The sequence below is a fragment of the Bos indicus genome, chromosome 8 (assembly GCF_029378745.1).
Source record: "Bos indicus isolate NIAB-ARS_2022 breed Sahiwal x Tharparkar chromosome 8, NIAB-ARS_B.indTharparkar_mat_pri_1.0, whole genome shotgun sequence".
In the NCBI taxonomy this organism is placed as follows: Eukaryota; Metazoa; Chordata; class Mammalia; order Artiodactyla; family Bovidae; genus Bos; species Bos indicus.
The window spans coordinates 1,705,089-1,723,040 of record NC_091767.1 but is presented as its reverse complement, the minus strand read 5'-3'; the positions used below and the strand labels follow the sequence as shown (position 1 = coordinate 1,723,040).

The window sequence follows — 17,952 nt, the reverse complement described above, 5'->3', positions numbered from 1 at the left end:
TTGGGATTGGAATGAAAATTGACCTTTTCCAGTCCTGTGGCCACTGCTGAGTTTTCCAAATTTGCTGGCATATTGAGTGCAGCACTTTCACAGCAGCATATTTCAGGATTTGAAATAGCTCAACTGGAATTCCATCACCTCCACTAGCTTTGTTCACAGTCATGCTCCCTAAGGCCCACTTGACTTCACATTCCAGGATGTCTGGCTCTAGGTGAGTGATCACACCATCATGATTACCTTGTGTTAAAAAACTAAAACAAACAGAAATCCCCACCAAAAACAAAAAAACCTTTGAGAAGAGACGCCCAGGGTTTTCCAGACCTAACATTCTTGTTCTGTGAACAGATACATGCAATAGACCTGTTTTTATCTTGCCTGACAATTGTCTTAGGTGAAGATCCCGTAAAGAAGGGAATGGCAACCCACGCCAGTACTCTTGCCTGGAGAATCCCATGGACAGAGGAGCCTGGTAGGCGACAGTCCATGGGGTCGCAAAGAGTCGGACACGACTGAGCAACTAACACTAGTGGAAAACCTTTAATACTGTTCCTTTTCTCTTTCTCCTTTTCTAAACATTATATTTATGAGTTTTATTTTATATGACTCCTACTTTATTCCTCTTTTTAAAATATTTATTTATTTTAAATTTATTTGTTTTTTAATTGAAGGATAATTGGTTTACAGAATTTTGTTGTTGTCTGTCAAACATCAAAATGAATCAGCCATAGGTATACATGTGTCCCCTCGGTCTGGTACCTCCCTCCCACCTCCCACCCTTTCCCACCCCTGTAGGTCCAGTTTGGGTCCCCTGAGTCATACAGCAAATTGCCATTGGCTCTGTTTTACATATGGCAGTGTATGTGCTTCCATGCCACTCTCCATGGAAAAGTGGAAGATGATGGCAGAGGAGTAAGATGATTCTAACTTTTAATCAGAAAAGGCACAGCATGTGGAAAAAAATGAAGACCCAAGAAGGGTTTCTTTTTATGCCGGATCCATTAAAAAAATTAAGTATTACAGAGATGACATCTTGGCACCTCTCATTCATTGTTAGGTTTGAAAAACAGTGATTTAAAACATCCATTTTTGAAAAGTTAGGTGCCTTTTGTGTATCAGAAAAATAACCAAGCGTACGATGCTGTAGAGGCCTGAACATCAGTGTAGTTCATAGTGTAGAATGAGACCTTTTTGTTCTAGCTCCTTCTGAATTGTTTAGTGACCTTGCCAACCTCATCTGAAGAAGGCAATGGCACCCCACTCCCAGTACTCTTGCCTGGAAAATCCCATGGATGGAGGAGCCTGGTAGGCTGCAGTGCATGGGGTCGCTAAGAGTCAGACACGATTGAGCGACTTCACTTTCACTTTTCAATTTTCATGCATTGGAGAAGGAAATGGCAACCCACTCCAGTGTTCTTGCCTGGAGAATCCCAGGGATGAGGGAGCCTGGTGGGCTGCCGTCTATGGGGTCGCACAGAGTCGGACATGACTGAAACGACTTAGCAGCAGCAGCAGCCAACCTCATCTGGGGGTCACTCCCTCATTACCTGTGTGCAGCTCATCCTTGATGTACAAATTTGTATAATGTTGGTCATGACCCAGATAATCACAATGGTGTGATCACTGACCTAGAGCCAGACATCCTGGAATGTGAAGTCAAGTGGGTCTTAGAAAGCATCACTATGAACAAAGCTAGTGGAGGTGATGGAATTCCAGTTGAGCTATTTCAAATCCTGAAAGATGATGCTGTGAAAGTGCTGCACTCAATATACCAGCAAATTTGGAAAACTCAGCAGTGGCCACAGGACTGGGAAAGGTCAGTTTTCATTCCAATCCCAAAGAAAGGCAATGCCAAAGAATGCTCAAACTACCACACAATTGCACTCATCTCACAGGCTAGTAAAGTAATGCTCAAAATTCTCCAAGCCAGGCTTCAGCAATATGTGAACCATGAACTTCCTGATGTTCAAGCTGGTTTTAAAAAAGGCAGAGGAACCAGAGATCAAATTGCCAACATGCACTGGATCATGGAAAAAGCAAGAGAGTTCCAGAAAAACATCTATTTCTGCTTTATTGACTATGCCAAAGCCTTTGACTGTGTAGATCACAATAAACTGTAGAAAATTCTGAAAGAGATGGGAATACCAGACCACCTGATCTGCCTCTTGAGAAATTTGTATGCAGGTCAGCAAGCAACAGTTAGAACTGGACATGGAACAACAGACTGGTTCCAAATAGGAAAAGGAGTACGTCAAGGCTGTATATTGTCACCCTGCTTATTTAATTTATATGCAGAGTGTATCATGAGAAATGCTGGACTGGAAGAAACACAAGCTGGAATCAAGATTGCTGGGAGAAATATCAATAACCTCAGATATGCAGATGACACCACCCTTACGGCAGAAAGTGAAGAGGAACTCAAAAGCCTCTTGATGAAGGTGAAAGTGGAGAGTGAAAAAGTTGGCTTAAAGCTCAACATTCAGAAAACGAAGATCATGGCATCTGGTCCCATAACTTCATGGGAAATAGATGGGGAAACAGTGGAAACAGTGTCAGACTTTATTTTTTGGGGCTCCAAAATCACCACAGGTGGTGATTGCAGCCATGAAATTAAAAGACGCTTACTCCTTGGAAGGAAAGTTATGACCAACCTAGATAGCATATTTAAAAGCAGACATAATTTTGCCAACAAAGGTTCGTCTAGTCAAGGTTATGGTTTTTCTTGTGGTCATATATGGATGTGAGAGTTGGACTGTGAAGAAGGCTGAGGGCCAAAGAATTGATGCCTTTGAACTGTGGTGTTGAAGAAGACTCTTGAGAGTCCCTTGGACTGCAAGGAGATCCAACCATTCCATTCTGAAGGAGATCAGCCCTGGGATTTGTTTGGAAGGAATTATGCTAAAGCTGAAACTCCAAAATTTGGGCCACCTCATGCGAAGAGTTGACTCACTGGAAAAGACCCTCATGCTGGGAGGGATTGGGGGCAGGAGGAGAAGGGAACGACAGAGGATGAGATGGCTGGATGGCATCACTGACTCGATGGACGTGAGTCTGGGTGAACTCTGGGAGTTGGTGATGGACAGGGAGGCCTGGCGTGCTGCGATTCATGGGGTCGCAAAGAGTTGGACACGACTGAGCGACTGAACTGAACTGAACTGGGGCTTCCCTGGTGGCTCAGTGGTAAAAAAAAAAATCTCGCCTGCCAATGCAAGAGACACAGGTTCGATCCCTGGGTGTGGAAGATCCCCTGGAAGCAGAAAGGACACCGCGCTCCAGTACTCTTCCCTGGAGCATCCAGTGGACAGAGGAGCCTGAGTGCACGGGGCTACCAGTGCACATGGGGTCCAGTGCACATGGGTTGCAAGAGTCGGACATGACTTAGTGACTCAGCCACCCATCACCGTCATACCCATTTCCCCACGTGCCAGGTCCTCTCCAAGCACTGTGGTCTCTTTGGCCCCTGGCCTCCTTGGCGAACTCCTTTGTCATTAGATCCCAGGGTCACTTCCTGTAGAAGGTTCTTCCTGGAGCCTGCACCACTGCAGTCTCCTGTGCGGTACCACATGGCTCTTTGGGCCCTGTCTGATGGGGCGGTTGTCCCACTGCCCTGTCACTGTTGGTTCACTCTCTGAGTCCTCCTTCCTGACTCTGGAGGACTGGGGTAAGGACCTGTCCTCCCCGTGTGCTCCACAGCAGTGTGCCTGGCATAGGGAATCTCCTCAGTTACTGTGCAGTGGTGTGGACGGATGCTGGGTGCCTCCAAAGATGCTCTTCCTCCTTTCCTGTAACCTTCACATCTCCGTCCAGGTGGGGAGTTAGCTTTGTGTGATGAGAGGCATCAGGATCCCTGCACAGGCATACATGCCAGAGTACATGTCAGGAAGAAAGAAGGACTGCGTGACCCTATTTCTCTAACATGACTTTGGACATTGAGACAGAACTCAGCTGATTGAGGACTTAAATGCTGTGGCTGGGCTGCAGTCACCCATGCAGGAACACGCTTGCTCCACACAACTCTTCATCTTGGCTTTAGACGCCCTTAGCTTGTGTTTGGGCATCTCCCTTGTAGCTCAGTTGGTCAAGAATCTGCCTGATCTGCCTGCAGTGCAGAAGACCCAGGTTCGATTGCTGGGTTGGAAGATCCCCTGGAGAAGGAAATGACAACCCACTCCAGTATTCTTGCCTGGGAAATCACATGGACAGAGGAGCCTGCCCGGCTACCGTCCATGGGGTCACAAAGAGTCAGACACGACTGAGCGACTAAGCACAGCACACAGCACAGCCCGTGTTCAGACGTCACCTTCACTATCTAAATACTTAAGTGACTGGAGAAAGAATGGGCTGGTAGAATTTTTCATTTTTCTTTAAAATTGCAAAAGAAAGTCATTTTTAAACCACGTTTGTAAAAGAAGGTTTGTTCTTGTTTAGTCACTCAGTTGTGTCCTACTATTGTGACCCCATGGCCCACCGAGCTCCTCTGTCCATGGGACTTCCCAGGCAAGGATACTGGAAGTGGTTGCCATTTCCTTCTCCAGGAGATCTTCCCAACCAGGGACCCAACCTGCATCTCCTGCACTGGCACATGGGTCCTTTATTGCTGAGCCACCAGGGAAGCCCAGGTTAAAAAGGTTAGTGTGGGTGTTTTTCACTGATTCTAAGACACAGGAAAGGAAGCTCCAGGAAGATAGCCAAACCAGGGTGGTGGCAGCTGGCTATCAGTTGTCTTGTGTTTTTTTATTTTGGGGTTTTTTTTTTTCAATTCGGACTACTCTTTTTGTTTTTAAGTCTTTATTGAATTTGTTACAATATTGCTTCTGTTTTATGGGGTTTTTTGTGGGGGTGAGGGGTGGCTGTAAGGCATGTGGGATTCTTAGCTCCCCAGCCAGGGACTGAACTTGCCCCGCCTGCCCTGGAAGGCAGAGTCTTCACCAATGGACGGCCAGGGAAGTCCCAAGGCTGTCAGTTTTCAATGTTAGCATCTACGACGTACCGTGTCCGGCCCTCTCCATTCCGCAGGAAGTTGAGATTTCCCACCGCACCTGAGGAATAGGGACCGATCAAGAATGCGTCTTATCTAAGGGGAGGCCTCTGTGCTGCTTACATCACTTCTGCACAAGTGAGAGCCAGTGATGACTCTTTGTAGATGTTGTGACAAAATGCCATTGTATGAAGTATAAAATTATTCATCACAGTTGATGGGGAAGCGCCAGCATGGACCCTGCCAAGAAAAAAACAATCATGTACATTCATGTAGTTCAGAACACCCTGACACAAGAGGCCCTTTCCCTTCCAACTCCAGAGCTTCATGGTCAATAGTCCTGTTTTATTATAGGTGAAGAGATAGCAAATAAGACGCCACAAAGCATTTTATTAAAATGCATTTAGATAAAATGCAGTTGTTTGGAAGTAGGGGAAGGGCCAAGCTGAAGAAAGGACCTTTGATGCTTGCTAACTGTTTTCTCTTAAGTTTCATTTATTTTTAAAGTCAAGTATTCTGTGAAAGTTTTCCGAGCTTACCCATGAACCTCAACAATTCGTCTATTGTGGCTGTGGGTAAGCCTGGTTTTGGGGATCTGTGGCCTTCCTTGTTGTATTCTGAAGGACTGTGTTTTAAGCTGGTGGATTTTAGCCCTCGTGATTTATTCTTCAGAAGCTGAAATGTCTTTCTGAGTGTGACGGTGATATTAAGTGAACTCCTCGCGATACCATGTGCAAAGTCTGACAAGCTGAACAAAGTCCGTTTGTGGAACGTTTTCCCAGCGTGCAAAGGGACGTGATGCCTTTCTGTTCTTTTGGCGACTCCTGCCTCTTGAGCAGCTACCTGGGGCTTCCACCCCAGTGTGGCCGCAGAGCGGGTGTGGAAGGAAGGAGGCAGGACCTTGGGTGCTGGGGAGGGAGAAGAGTCTGCTGAGCTGCCCCGCGTGCCTGAGAAGCCAAGGGCTTGTGTGGGAGGGGTGTCAGGGAGTCTGGAACAAGCTGTACCTGCCCTGGGACAATTAGGACTCGGGTCTGCACCATGGGACTCCGGGGGTGGGGACAGAGCTGGAGTGGGGCTGGGTACTGGGGAGGCCAACAGAAAACACCCATTCCCAGTGTCGCCAGCCCACCCCCATGCTCCCGGCACTGGCAGAGCACGCTGAACTAACTGCTGGCTCTTACCGCAGGCCACTGTAAGTAGACACGGCCTATAACTCTGCATTCTATGGCGTGTTGACTCCGCAGGTCCCTGGCAGTGTGCCCGGCACATAATAGACACTTTTGTAAAAATCTGAACTTGAAAGGGCACTGCATGAAATAGGATGAATTCTTAATTAAAAACTGTTAATTCATTCATGTGCATTAAATGCTTTCTTTTCGAAAATAAATGTTCACAGAGAGTTTTTACAGTAAAAACGCCTGGATTACAAACAGCCCATAAATGACACATTCTGTTCTCTAAGTGCCTCAGTGACTTTTCAGATGGGGAAGGAGGGGAGGGATGAGTCAGCTCCCTACTTGGCCTGCATGGGGGTGGGGTGGGAGGGGATGCCCCCGCCCCTTACCTGGTAAGGTCTCTGAGGGAACCAGATGCCAGTCCGGAACAGTTACTATGTTTCTAGCCCAGAACATTGATGGACATGATTGGAAAATGATTGGACAGTAGTCTCCTCTTCTCTTTGTCCTGGCCTGCACAGTGTCTTGGAAAGTAGAAACCATGTGGCCAGCTTTTGTTTGAAAGTACGTCTGATTTATGCATCTTAAAGCCTAGTACGATCTCCCATTTACCATATTCTTCCTAATTGCGGGGGAGAAAAAAATGTCATAGTGTGCTCACTGCACATATGCACGAGAACCTCTCCTACTGTGTCTTCTTTCTGTTTCTCTCTGAGGTCCTTGGTCAGCATCTGCACAGGCGTCCCCCCACTCCAGGGAGTCAGACTGACCCCATGCTCTGTCCATGGTGCTCATGCTTCTCAGACCTGTGGTTGATCATTTGCTAAGTCGTGTCCAACTCTTTGCGACTGCATGCACTGCAGCATGCCAGGCTCCCCTGTTCACTGTCTGCCAGAGCTTGCTCAAACGGATGTCCATTGAGTTGGCAATGCCATCCAACCATCTCATCCTCTGCTGCCCCCCTCTTCTTTGCCCTCAGTCTTTCCCAGCATCAGGGTCTTTTCCAGTGAGTCAGCTCTTCATGTCAAGTGACCAAAGTATTGGAGCTTCAGCTTCAGCATCAGTCCTTCCAATGAATATTCAGGGTTAATTTCTTTTAGGATTGACTGGTTTCATTTTCTTGCAGTTCAAGCAACCCTGAAGAGTCTTCTCCTGCACTGCAGTTTGAAAGCATCAATTCTTCAGTGCTCAGCCTTCTTTATGGCCCAGCTCTCACACCTGTACACGACTATTGAAAAAAACCATAGCTTTGACTATGCTTAAAGCAGAGACATTACTTTGCCAACAAAGGTCCGTCTAGTCAAGGCTATGGTTTTTCCAGTAGTCATGTATAGATGTGAGAGTTGGACTGTGAAGAAAGCTGAGTGCCAAAGAATTGATGCTTTTGAACTATAGTGTTGGAGAAGACTCTTGAGAGTCCCTTGGACTGCAAGAAGATCCAACCAGTCCATTCTGAAGGTGATCATTCCTGGGTGTTCTTTGGAAGGAATGATGCTAAAGCTGAAGCTCCAGTACTTTGGCCACCTCATGGGAAGAGTTGACTCATTGGAAAAGACCCTGATTCTGGGAGGGATTGGGGGCAGGAGGAGAAGGGGACAACAGAGGATGAGATGGCTGGATGGCATCACTGACTTGATGGACGTGAGTCTGAGTGAACTCCGGGAGTTGGTGATGGACAGGGAGGCCTGGCGTGCTGCGATTCATGGGGTCACAAAGAGTCGGACATGACTGAGCGACTGAACTGACTGAAAGTCTGCATTTACTGCATTCTCTCTAATTGCAAAAAAAAAAAAAAAAAAACTCACAGTGTATTTACAGCACATATTCATGAGAACCTGTCTCCTGCTATGACTTCTTTCTCATTCTCCCTGAGGTCCTTGGTCAGCATCTGTCCTCGCCTGCCTCTAGGGAGTTGGAGTGACCACAGGTGCTGGCCATGGTGCTCGCACTTCTCGGATCTGAGCCCCTTCAGAGGAACCATGGCTGCAAATCAGTTGTCATGATTTCCAGTGGTGGGATGGCAGTCACAATGTATTCAACAGAGCTGAAAACAAGATGTGATATAACTTAGAGTAAACTCAAGAAGCATTAATTTCAGTGAAGGATTCTTTGTACATTGTATTAGTAATTTTTATTTATCAAGCCAAGCAGTGCATGTTTGACATATGTGTGATCATAAATCCTTGTAGCAGTCTTTACTGGTAAGTCTGTTACCAGTAGTAACAGACAGCCTGGTTGTCAGGGGGGTTAGATCCAGGATCCTTGCCTGCTGCTGCTGCTGCTAAGTCGCTTCAGTCGTGTCCGACTCTGTGTGACCCCATAGACAGCAGCCCACCAGGCTCCCCCATCCCTGGGATTCTCCAGGCAAGAACACTGGAGTGGGTTGCCATTTCCTTCTCCAATGCATGAAAGTGAAAAGTGAAAGTGAAGTCACTCAGTCGTGTCCGACTCTTAGCGACCCCATGGACTGCAGCCCACCAGGCTCCTCCATCCATGGGATTTTCCAGGCAAGAGTACTGGAGTGGGGTGCCATTGCCTACTCCAGGATCCTCGCCTAGTTGCTCTCAAACCTGAGGCCATGTCTTAACTGTTGGGTAAGGAGCAGGTCAGCTTGATAACTTCTGCTGAAAGAAAACCACAAGATGAGCCACGTAGAGAAAACCATAGTCTCAGGGGGTAATGTGTCATGATCCTGGGCCCCCTAGTTGCTGCTGGAGAGTCACATGTGGGCTGTCCAGGACAGGAAGGCACCCAGCCCTGTGGGGACTGTGTGTCTTTCCTACTGAAGAAATCTGTGACCTGAAGCTGCCTTATCATCCCCAGTACCTCTTCAGTGTTTTTATCCACACAGTTGGAATGATGATTTCTGCTTTTGAAGACAGATTCATTCATTCAACAATTCACTGGGCATCTAAAGTGTCAGGGAACATGTCAGACTCCACAGAGACATGTTGAGGTCGACAGTATGGTCCGGATGGTGTTGGCCTCGGGAAAGACATCAGCACTAGTGGAACAGGAGGAGTGTAGAGACAGACTCATTGTGTTTGACAAGGGGGCAAGGCCAGCCACTGAAAAAGGAGGGTATTTTCTATAGATGATGCAAACACAGCTGGATGCCCCTGTGGGGAGGAAATGAACCTTGGTTCTTCCTTACACCACATACAAAGTAACCAAAGTGGGTCCATGGAAAAGCTAAAACTGGAAGGTGCACGAGAGTGCTTCTGGTCATGATGGAAGCATTCCACATCTTGTGTATTGTTGTGGTTACATGGGTGCGTAAATCTGCCCAAACCTATTAAAATGCATACCCTAAATGGGTACTTGTATTAATTTGTAAATTACAGCACAGTAAAGTTGATTTTTGGCTTCCCCAGTGGCTTGGCATTTCATGGGAAATAGGTGGAGAAACAGTGGAAACAGTGTCAGACTTTATTTTTCTGGGCTCCAAAATCACTACAGATGGTGACTGCAGCCATGAAATTAAAAGACGCTTACTCCTTGAAAGGAAAGTTATGACCAACCTAAATAGCATATTCAAAAGCAAAGACATTACTTTGCCAACACAGGTTCGTCTAGTTAAGGCTATGGTTTTTCCTGTGGTCATGTATGGATGTGAGAGTTGGACTGTGAAGAAGGCTGAGCGCCAAAGAATTGGTGCTTTTGAACTGTGGTGTTGGAGAAGACTCTTGAGAGTCCCTTGGACTGCAAGGAGATCCAACCAGTCCATTCTGAAGGAGATCAGCCCTGGGATTTCTTTGGAAGGAATGATGCTAAAGCTGAAACTCCAGTACTTTGGCCACCTCATGCGAAGAGTTGACTCATTGGAAAAGACTCTGATGCTGGGAGGGATTGGGGGCATGAGGAGAAGGGGACAACAGAGGATGAGATGGACGTGAGTCTGGGTGAACTCCGGGAGTTGGTGATGGACAGGGAGGCCTGGCGTGCTGCAATTCATGGGGTCGCAAAGAGTCGGACACGACTGAACAACTGATCTGATCTGATGTGAGTGGCTTGGCAGTAAAGAATCTGCCCACCAGTGCAGTATGCGCAAGAGATGTGAGTTTGATCCCTGAGTTGGAAAGACTCTGGAGGAGAAAATATCAACCCTCTCCAGTATTCTTGCCTAGAGAAGCCCATGGACAGAGGGGTCTGGCAGGCTACAGTCCAGGGGTCGCAAAGAGTCAGACGTGACTGAGCATGAGCAAAGTTGATTTTAAAAGAGGAATCATATCCTCTGTCTCCCCTGCATAACATTTTTCGATGAACGTCTGATAAAATCCAGGTTCCTTAGTCTGTCCTCTAGAGCCCTAGGAGATCTGGACCCGTCCTCTTTGACACATCTGGTAGTGCCCCATTTGCTTTAGTGGTTGGCTCTTCCTGGAGTGCCCTTTTCTGGAGCCTGGGTGATCCCCAAAGAGCTCCAAGGCCACCCCCTCAGGGAAGTTCTCTAGGACTGCCTCATTTGGCACTCAGGTGCATCATGGTGTGTTTTTCAAAGCATATGTGGTTATCCGAAGTTCTTATACCCATGGTGTTTACTCTGCTTTTCCCATGAGGATATAACCTCTACAGGAAAGATCTGTATTGTCTGTTCGTCTGTCTCGGGGACCTAGAATAACGTCTGCCCATAGTAGATGTTTCCTGGTGGCTCAGGTGCAGAATCTGCCTGCGTGCAGGAGACGTGAGTTCAGCCCAGTGGAGAAGGAATGGCAATCCACTCCATTATTCTTGCCTGGGAAATCCAACGGACACAGGAGCCTGGGGGCCTGCCGTGCATAAGAGTCGCAAAGAGTCAGAGAAGACTGAGCAACCAACACTTTCACTTTCATAGTAGATGTTCAGTAACTCTTTTTAAATAGAAGAGATAAGGAATCCAGATTGTGTAGCACAGCAGCGCAAAGATGCAGATTCTTGCTACAGAAAGTAGGGGCACCGTGTGGCTCGTGTTTAGAGCGGCTGGAGGGGTCGGCCTGGAACCTGGGCCAAGACTGAAGGCTGGCGGTCAGCCCAGAAGGCTCCCTCCCTGCTCCTAGGAGGGGGACACGGAGACCCCCGGGGAGGGCCTCAGAGGACACAGAAACGGGGGGCCCGCCCAAGCAGTGTTCAGCAGGTGGAGTTCACAGTGTGGTGTTAGGGACGTTCAGAGAGGAAGAGGGTGATGGTGGAGTTGAGGACTGTCCCTGTGCCTTCCTGCATAGACGGTGCCACAGCCTGTTTGGCAGACTGACCGGCTGGTCTGAGGGCCTGACGCAAGTCCCCACAGAGCATCCTGGTGAGGAAGTGCATGAGCTGTGGGTGGTACTGTCCGCAGGGAGGGGGTCAGAACCAGGAATCTGGCCCAGAGGGTGCTTGGGTGGGAGGTGGCAGGACTAGCCGCAGGGGGAGGAGAGGGGCTGGAGAAGAACAGGGAGCACCATCAGTGGGGGGTGGAGTACAGAGACCCCACAGGAGGAGAGGCTGGGGAGAGCCGCTGTCACAGTGACAGTTGCCACAGGTCTGGTAAGGAAGAGACTGGTGATGTGAACAGGATCCGCTTCAACAGAGAGCAGGTGGACACCGAGTGTCCCCATTAGAGGAGCTGATGGCAGCTGACGGCTTGCGGCTGAGAGGCAGGAGGCCTCCCCAGTGGGTGGGAGGCGGACAAGGGGACTCAGCCCCGCACCCTGTGGGGGGCAGGCTGTACCATGCTGGGCCACAGTGTTGGTTCTGAAGCTGGAGAGACCATGGAGGGAAGAGGACAGTGGACCAGCAAGCTGGGATCCTGGCTGGGCCGGAGACGTGCCTTGGTTTCTGCGAGCACGTCATGGGTGTAGTTCATCCCCAGTTCTGCGCAGGCCTCTGTGGTGAGAGCCAAGACGTCCCGGGGTGGGTTGCATCCCGCTGGATGCTGGCAGGAGGACGTGGTCTTGGTGGGGGGGGGGCGGTGGTCTGTGTGCCTGGGTGCTGGCCGGGGCAGCAGGGGCAGCCTGAGGGGAGTCGGGAGACCAGGAACCCAGAGAGGGCACTGAGCAGGTGGGGTACAGGGCAGGACGGCTACTGAGAACCTCAGGATGACCTGGAACTTCAGAATTTAGAATGTGGAGAGGAGAAAGGCCCCGGGGTGTGGCCATGTGCTTAGTGGGTGAGATGGAGGGGAGGGCAGTAGGCGGGGGTTAGATCTTGGGTGAGCAAGTGCAGCCACCCACCATGTCACATCCTGCATCCCAGGAGGCACATGAAGATGGAGACCGAGGAGTTCAGTGAGTGACGTCGGGGGGTGGGGAGGGTCGCCGGGGCAGAGGGCGCGGGAGTGGTTGCCTGAAAGGGGAAGGGCGTCCCAGTCGGGGGAGGGACACGCCAGCTGATGCTGGGGGAGACCCCCGGGCGCACTGCAGCAGGAAGAGGGCCTGTCCAGCGGCAGAGAGAGATTCTAAGCACCCAGTGCACCCCGGTGTCCACAAGCAGACAGGTAGGGGGTGAGAGGAGGCCTCGAGGTGCTGACTGAGGAAAGCCGGGCTGGCCTTTGAGCCCTGCAAGTCGTGTGATACAAAGTTACGCTGTTCCTGCTAGGAGTCTTATGCTTCAGTAGCAGAAGTAACAAACTCATATATCATGATTTCCATGAACGTTTGGAACAACTTCATATTTGGTGTGCTATTTAAAAATTAGCCAGATATGTGTTTTAGCTGGGTTTCTAACATATTATAAATAATCATTTTAAAGTATGAATGCTAGTATTTATGCATTTCTTTTTTTTTTTCTAAACAGGTTTTTAATCAGGAGCCAACTCCATGGAGCCAGGCCAGGTTTGGCCCCTGGCCTGCTATGAGCAGAGTGTCACCCACTAGAGGATTCCCCCGGCCAGCTGGCTCTGCCTCCGTAAAGAACAAGCGAAGAAGATGGATGGAGTGAAGAGACATCTGCCTGTGTGCTTCCTGCCTCCTGTGCCCTTGTTAATCCTAGTATCCACTCTGGCGACCGCCAGCAGTGTGACCAGCAGCACTTTAAATGGCACCAACGTGGCTGTGGGCTCGGCGCCCGTGGTCGTTGCCAGAACCGACCATATCATCGTCAAGGAAGGGAACAGTGCCTTGATCAACTGCAGTGTCTCCGGCCTTCCCGAACCCCAGTTCAAGTGGTACAATTCGGCGGGCAAACTGCTGAGTGAGAACGAGGAGGATCAAGGGGGAGGTAGGCCATCCCACTAGTCCAGGGTCAGAAAAACGAGGAGGGGTTGGGCGGGTGCCCCAGACGTCTCTGGTTCTTAATCATGTCGTTTCAGGCTCTTCTTGAGTCTTGTTTTTCTCAGGAAAGAGAGAGAACTAGATAAGGATTCACAGCGGTAATGAATTCATTTTTTTCGCTCTTGACTCAGAAAACAAAAGGCAAGCATTAGTGTCTTTTAAAAAACCTCTTAAAATGTTACAGTATAATGCATACTAATTGCTGTAGGGGTGGAATATAGTGGGTTTTCCTTACGTGTCTCATTCATAAGGGAGTTTTCCTTGGTTTCATGGAATGTAGCGGTTGTTAAAGGCCATGCTTTTTTAAAACGTTTTATTGGTTTATTTGGGTTGTGCTGGGTCTTTGTTGCTGTGCCATATTTCTCTGGTTGTACAAGCAGGGGCTACTCACTGTGGTGACTTCTCTGGCTCTGGAGCACAGGCTCTAGGGCCCACGGGCTTCAGGAGTTGAGGCACGTGGACTCTAGAGCTCAGGCTCAGTAGTTGAGGTGCACAGGCTTGGTTGCTCCGATGCGTGTGGGATCTTCCTGGACGGGTGACTGAACCCATATCCTCTGCATCAGCAGGTGGATTCTTAACCACTGGACCACCAGGGAAGTCCCTCGAGGTCACGTTTTTTGAAAGCAGGCTCTGTGCAGCTTCTCGCTGGCAGCCACAGATCACCTGTGTTTCCTGGCAACCTGGCTGAAGTTTCTAGACTGTTGGCCAGGAGGTGGCGGGGAGGCTGCAAGAGGGAGAAGCAATGATGGGACCACAGAACTTGCCCACTAGAAGGAACCCTGGAGACTGCACAGGCGAAGCCCCTCTCTCATGTGATTTTTCCCTGGTCCTGTGGTCGTTAGCTGTGACCAGAACCTTCCATGCTGATACTACTCTGGTCACAGAGCTGATCCATACTGACGGTGAGCAGACGGAACAGTCCAGCCCCTTCCTCTCACTGTAAGTCAGGAGGAAGTGACGTCACACCTGTGAGGGGATGGTAATCACGGCAATGTGCACATATTCAAGTCCCTGGACCCCAAGGGTTTTTCTGCAGGGCTAGGGATTCCAAGGACACTGAAGTGACCAGGGACTCCAGACTGAGTCTGCTGCCCCCCTTGGGCCTGGAGCAGAGGTGGTCCCACGTATAGAGGGCCATGGCAGGGACTCTGAGCCCTGTGTCCTGGCAAGAGGAGAGTATGGGCACAGAGTGGGCCTGGACTTCAGCAGTGATGTTTCGAGGTCTGTCTTGGAGTCGTACTGACCACTCCAAGGAGATCTCGATGGTGACCAGTCAGTCTCGGCAGGTGGACCTGTGCTTCATGGCTCTCTCTGTGCTTTGGGTGGTTGAATACCCTGGAGTCACCTGGGGTCACTTCCCTTCCATCTGTGGGCACCGGGGGTGGAAGGAGCAGACACAGGTGGCCTGGAGGCAGAGGCTAGGTTCATGGCTCGTTTTCCAGAGCCCTCCGGTCCTGTTTGTAGCTGCATTCGTGCTGACAAATCCCTTGGCTATTCTAAAGCCTCATGAGGAAAGACACACTAGATTTTTTAGAAGAACTTGTAATATTGGTACTTAACGTGCCAGCTCAGCTCTAGTGATTACCTCACATAATAACAGTCATTTCAGGACACAAGTAACACGGGGTAATATTCAGAACCACTGAGCAAGACAGAGGAAATGGAACGTTTATCCTCAGCATAAAATTTGAGCATCAGTGTGCCACTCGAGGAGCCAAGGTCTTAAAGTCTTCATTTATGACAGGAAGATGTCCACCTTCTAACCAGGATATAGATCTGGGCTGATCAGCTAGGAGTTTACATGGAGTGGTATTTCATTAATAACTCAACAAAGAGGTGGTTGCCACAGTGTGGGAACAGCGCTAACATCCTAGAATGTCAGTTACATGCGTACGCTGCAGTGCTGCCTGGTGCTGTGCTCAGTCGCTCAGTCGCGTCCGACTCTTTGTGACCCCAAGGCCCCTGTAGCCCACCAGGCTCCTCTGTCCATGGGATTCTCCAGGCAAGATTACTGGAGTGGATTGCCATTCCCTTCTCCAGGAGAGCTTCCCAACCCAGGGATTGAACCCTCATCTCTTGCATCTCCTGCAGGCAGGTTCTTTACCACTGAGCCACAGACCACTGCTGAAATCAAACAAGGCGAGCGTAACTCCCATCAGCAACCACCCTTTTGACTAAGGCCCTGTACCGTGTTGCCCAGTTTGTTTCTGGTCCTTACAGTGGGCGTGAGGGTTTCGTGGCCTTGATCCTCACGGGTCTGGATTGAGAAGCAGGGGGATGGAGAAGACAGGACTCAGCAGGGCGTGGCCAGGTTGGGCTTTATTCTCCCTCTGTGCCTACCAGCACCTGCTCCTCCTCCAGGTGTCAGCAGGCAAGGGGTGGTGAAAGCCCCTGAGCAGACAGAACAGATGAGAGGCTGGATGGTTGGTGCACCAGCCCCATCACCGTCACCAAGAGGCAGTGCTAGGCCCCCACCGTGATGCATACACGAAGCATGCGTACACCAGGTGTGTTCAGAACCATTTGGTGAGTTGCCCGCCATGCGTGCTCTGCGATTCCAGGAGTGTTTAATAGTTCCATTTCTTGCTAGTGCTGAGAAGTGACGCAACTGTTCCTGATGCCAGCCCTGCGGGTCCTAGAAGGCATCGGTTGTTGCCCCTCGCTGGTGGGAACAGCAGCTGGCTTGCTTTGTGTCCCTCGTGTTATCACTTCAATGCCACAGATCAGGAGAGGCCACTGTATGATCTGTTTCTGGGGGACTCTTTTTTTTTTTTTGGAGTTCACCGAAGGATGCACCTGGGCTTCCCAGGTAGAGCTAGTCGTAAAGAACCCACCTGCCAACACAGGAGATGTAAGAGACCCAGGTTCAATCAGGACAATTCCCTGAAGGAGGAAATGGCAACCCACTCCAGTATTCTTGCCTGGAAAATCCCATGAACAGAGGAGCCTGGTGGGCTACAGTCCATGGGGTCACAAAGAGTGAGACACGACTGAAGCGACTTAGCACACATGCAAAGGACATGTTTGAGGTGGTCCACCATTTTACAAAAATAACCCAGAGCTCCAATAATGTGAGCAACCACACATGGCCACAAAATGTCCTTTTTTCAGTTTTTCTTTTGCTACAGGTGAGTAGCCATATGTAAGTGCCAGCAAGTGTTATAAAAATGCCCCTATTATTTCAGGCATGAATTCTCCAGTGTATTTTTGCTGTAGTTTCTTACTCTGACTTTAAACCATGAAAATGCACATTGGCACCTTTATCAGATAATAAATAACAAGAATTTCAAGAAAGTCTGCTCCGGAAAAGGCACAGGCCTGGCAATCATGCCTGGCTCAATTATGCTGGAAATTCTTACTTCAAGTGAGGGTTTAGGTTTCCCTGTGGATTTGCTCTCCATTCTCTTATAGCATTCTGTCACCAAAAATAATTAAGAATTATCTCTGAAAATAAACACACCCAGAGTTAGCTGAGTTCTATGAAGTTCACAGTTCTTTCATGGCTGCTCCACCTTTGTAGAATTCATTGTTATGAATTTTGGTTTAGTTTACATTGCTCTGGTGTTTTTATCCTCTGCTCCTGCAGATGTTTTTAGTAGCCTGTGAGATGCTTTTACCTCCTCCTGCCAAGGGATCACAGAAAACTGTGCTGGTCACATCTTCAGACCTGAGTGAATCTCCCCCCAATCCAGCATATCCAGGAGGGAGTCCGTGCCCACAGCATTAAGTGTACATCATTGTTTGCCTCTCTGATGAAGCAAGGAATAGTGTGTGAACCCATGAAAGTGCTACACTAAATTCTTCTTTTAGGAAGTTAAATATTTGAGATTTAAAAAGTTGATTCCTCAAAATTAGACAAAATTTGTGTAACTGTAAATATACCACTGGAAATTCAGCAGAACAGAACAATGATGGCTCTTTGAGCAAGTTCCTCCACTTTTTGGAGCCAGTTTTCCCATCTGTAAAGCAGAGATAATCCTCTTGTACCTCCAGGGAGGGTTGTGAGCCTTCCATGATGTATTAGATGCTCAGTATGGTACCTGGAGAGGCTTCCCAGGTGGCTCAGTGGTAAAGAATCTGCCTGCAATGCTGGAGATACAGATTCGATCCCTGGGTCGGGAAGATCTCCTGGAGAAGGAAATGGCAACCCACCAGTATGCTTGCCTGGAAAATTCCATGGACCGGGGAGCCTGGCGGGCTACAGTCCATGGGGTCACAAAGAGTCGGACACAACTTAATGACTGAACAACAATGGTACCTAGAATACACCACGACATCAGGAAACGGCAGCTGCATCACTGTTACCAGTCACTTCATCCTCGTTCTGTGTTGTCACAGTCAAGATCCCAAGTGCTTCTGTCTCTGCTTCATAGGACGGTGTGTGTTGTAAAGAAAGAAAATACATTTCTGAGCAATTTCGTATTCACTCTCTCAAGTTCTCAACCTTAAAACCAAAAACTAAAAAGCATGTCTATCCCTGCAGTGTTATTTAAAATCTTGAGATGACACTGTGATGGCAAGGGAGGCACCTTCTCTTCCGTCAGCCACCTCCCCTTCCTGGCACGTTCCCTCCGTATGC

General features: G+C 49.0%; 1 protein-coding gene across 3 annotated transcripts in view; it reads left to right on the top strand.

Annotated features, from left to right (window-relative positions):
• MFAP3L (microfibril associated protein 3 like) overlaps positions 1-17,952 on the top strand; it is a 53,088-nt gene that overhangs the window by 19,976 nt on the left and 15,160 nt on the right. For 2 of the 3 annotated variants that reach the window (XM_070794362.1, XM_019965766.2), the window contains exon 2: positions 12,898-13,320. In XM_070794362.1, coding sequence (XP_070650463.1) covers positions 13,029-13,320 — 292 coding nt within the window. In that variant the 5' untranslated portion in view covers positions 12,898-13,028. Of the gene's footprint in view, positions 1-12,281; positions 12,390-12,897; positions 13,321-17,952 lie in introns of those variants that run through there. The other variant, XM_070794361.1, reaches the window with a different exon arrangement.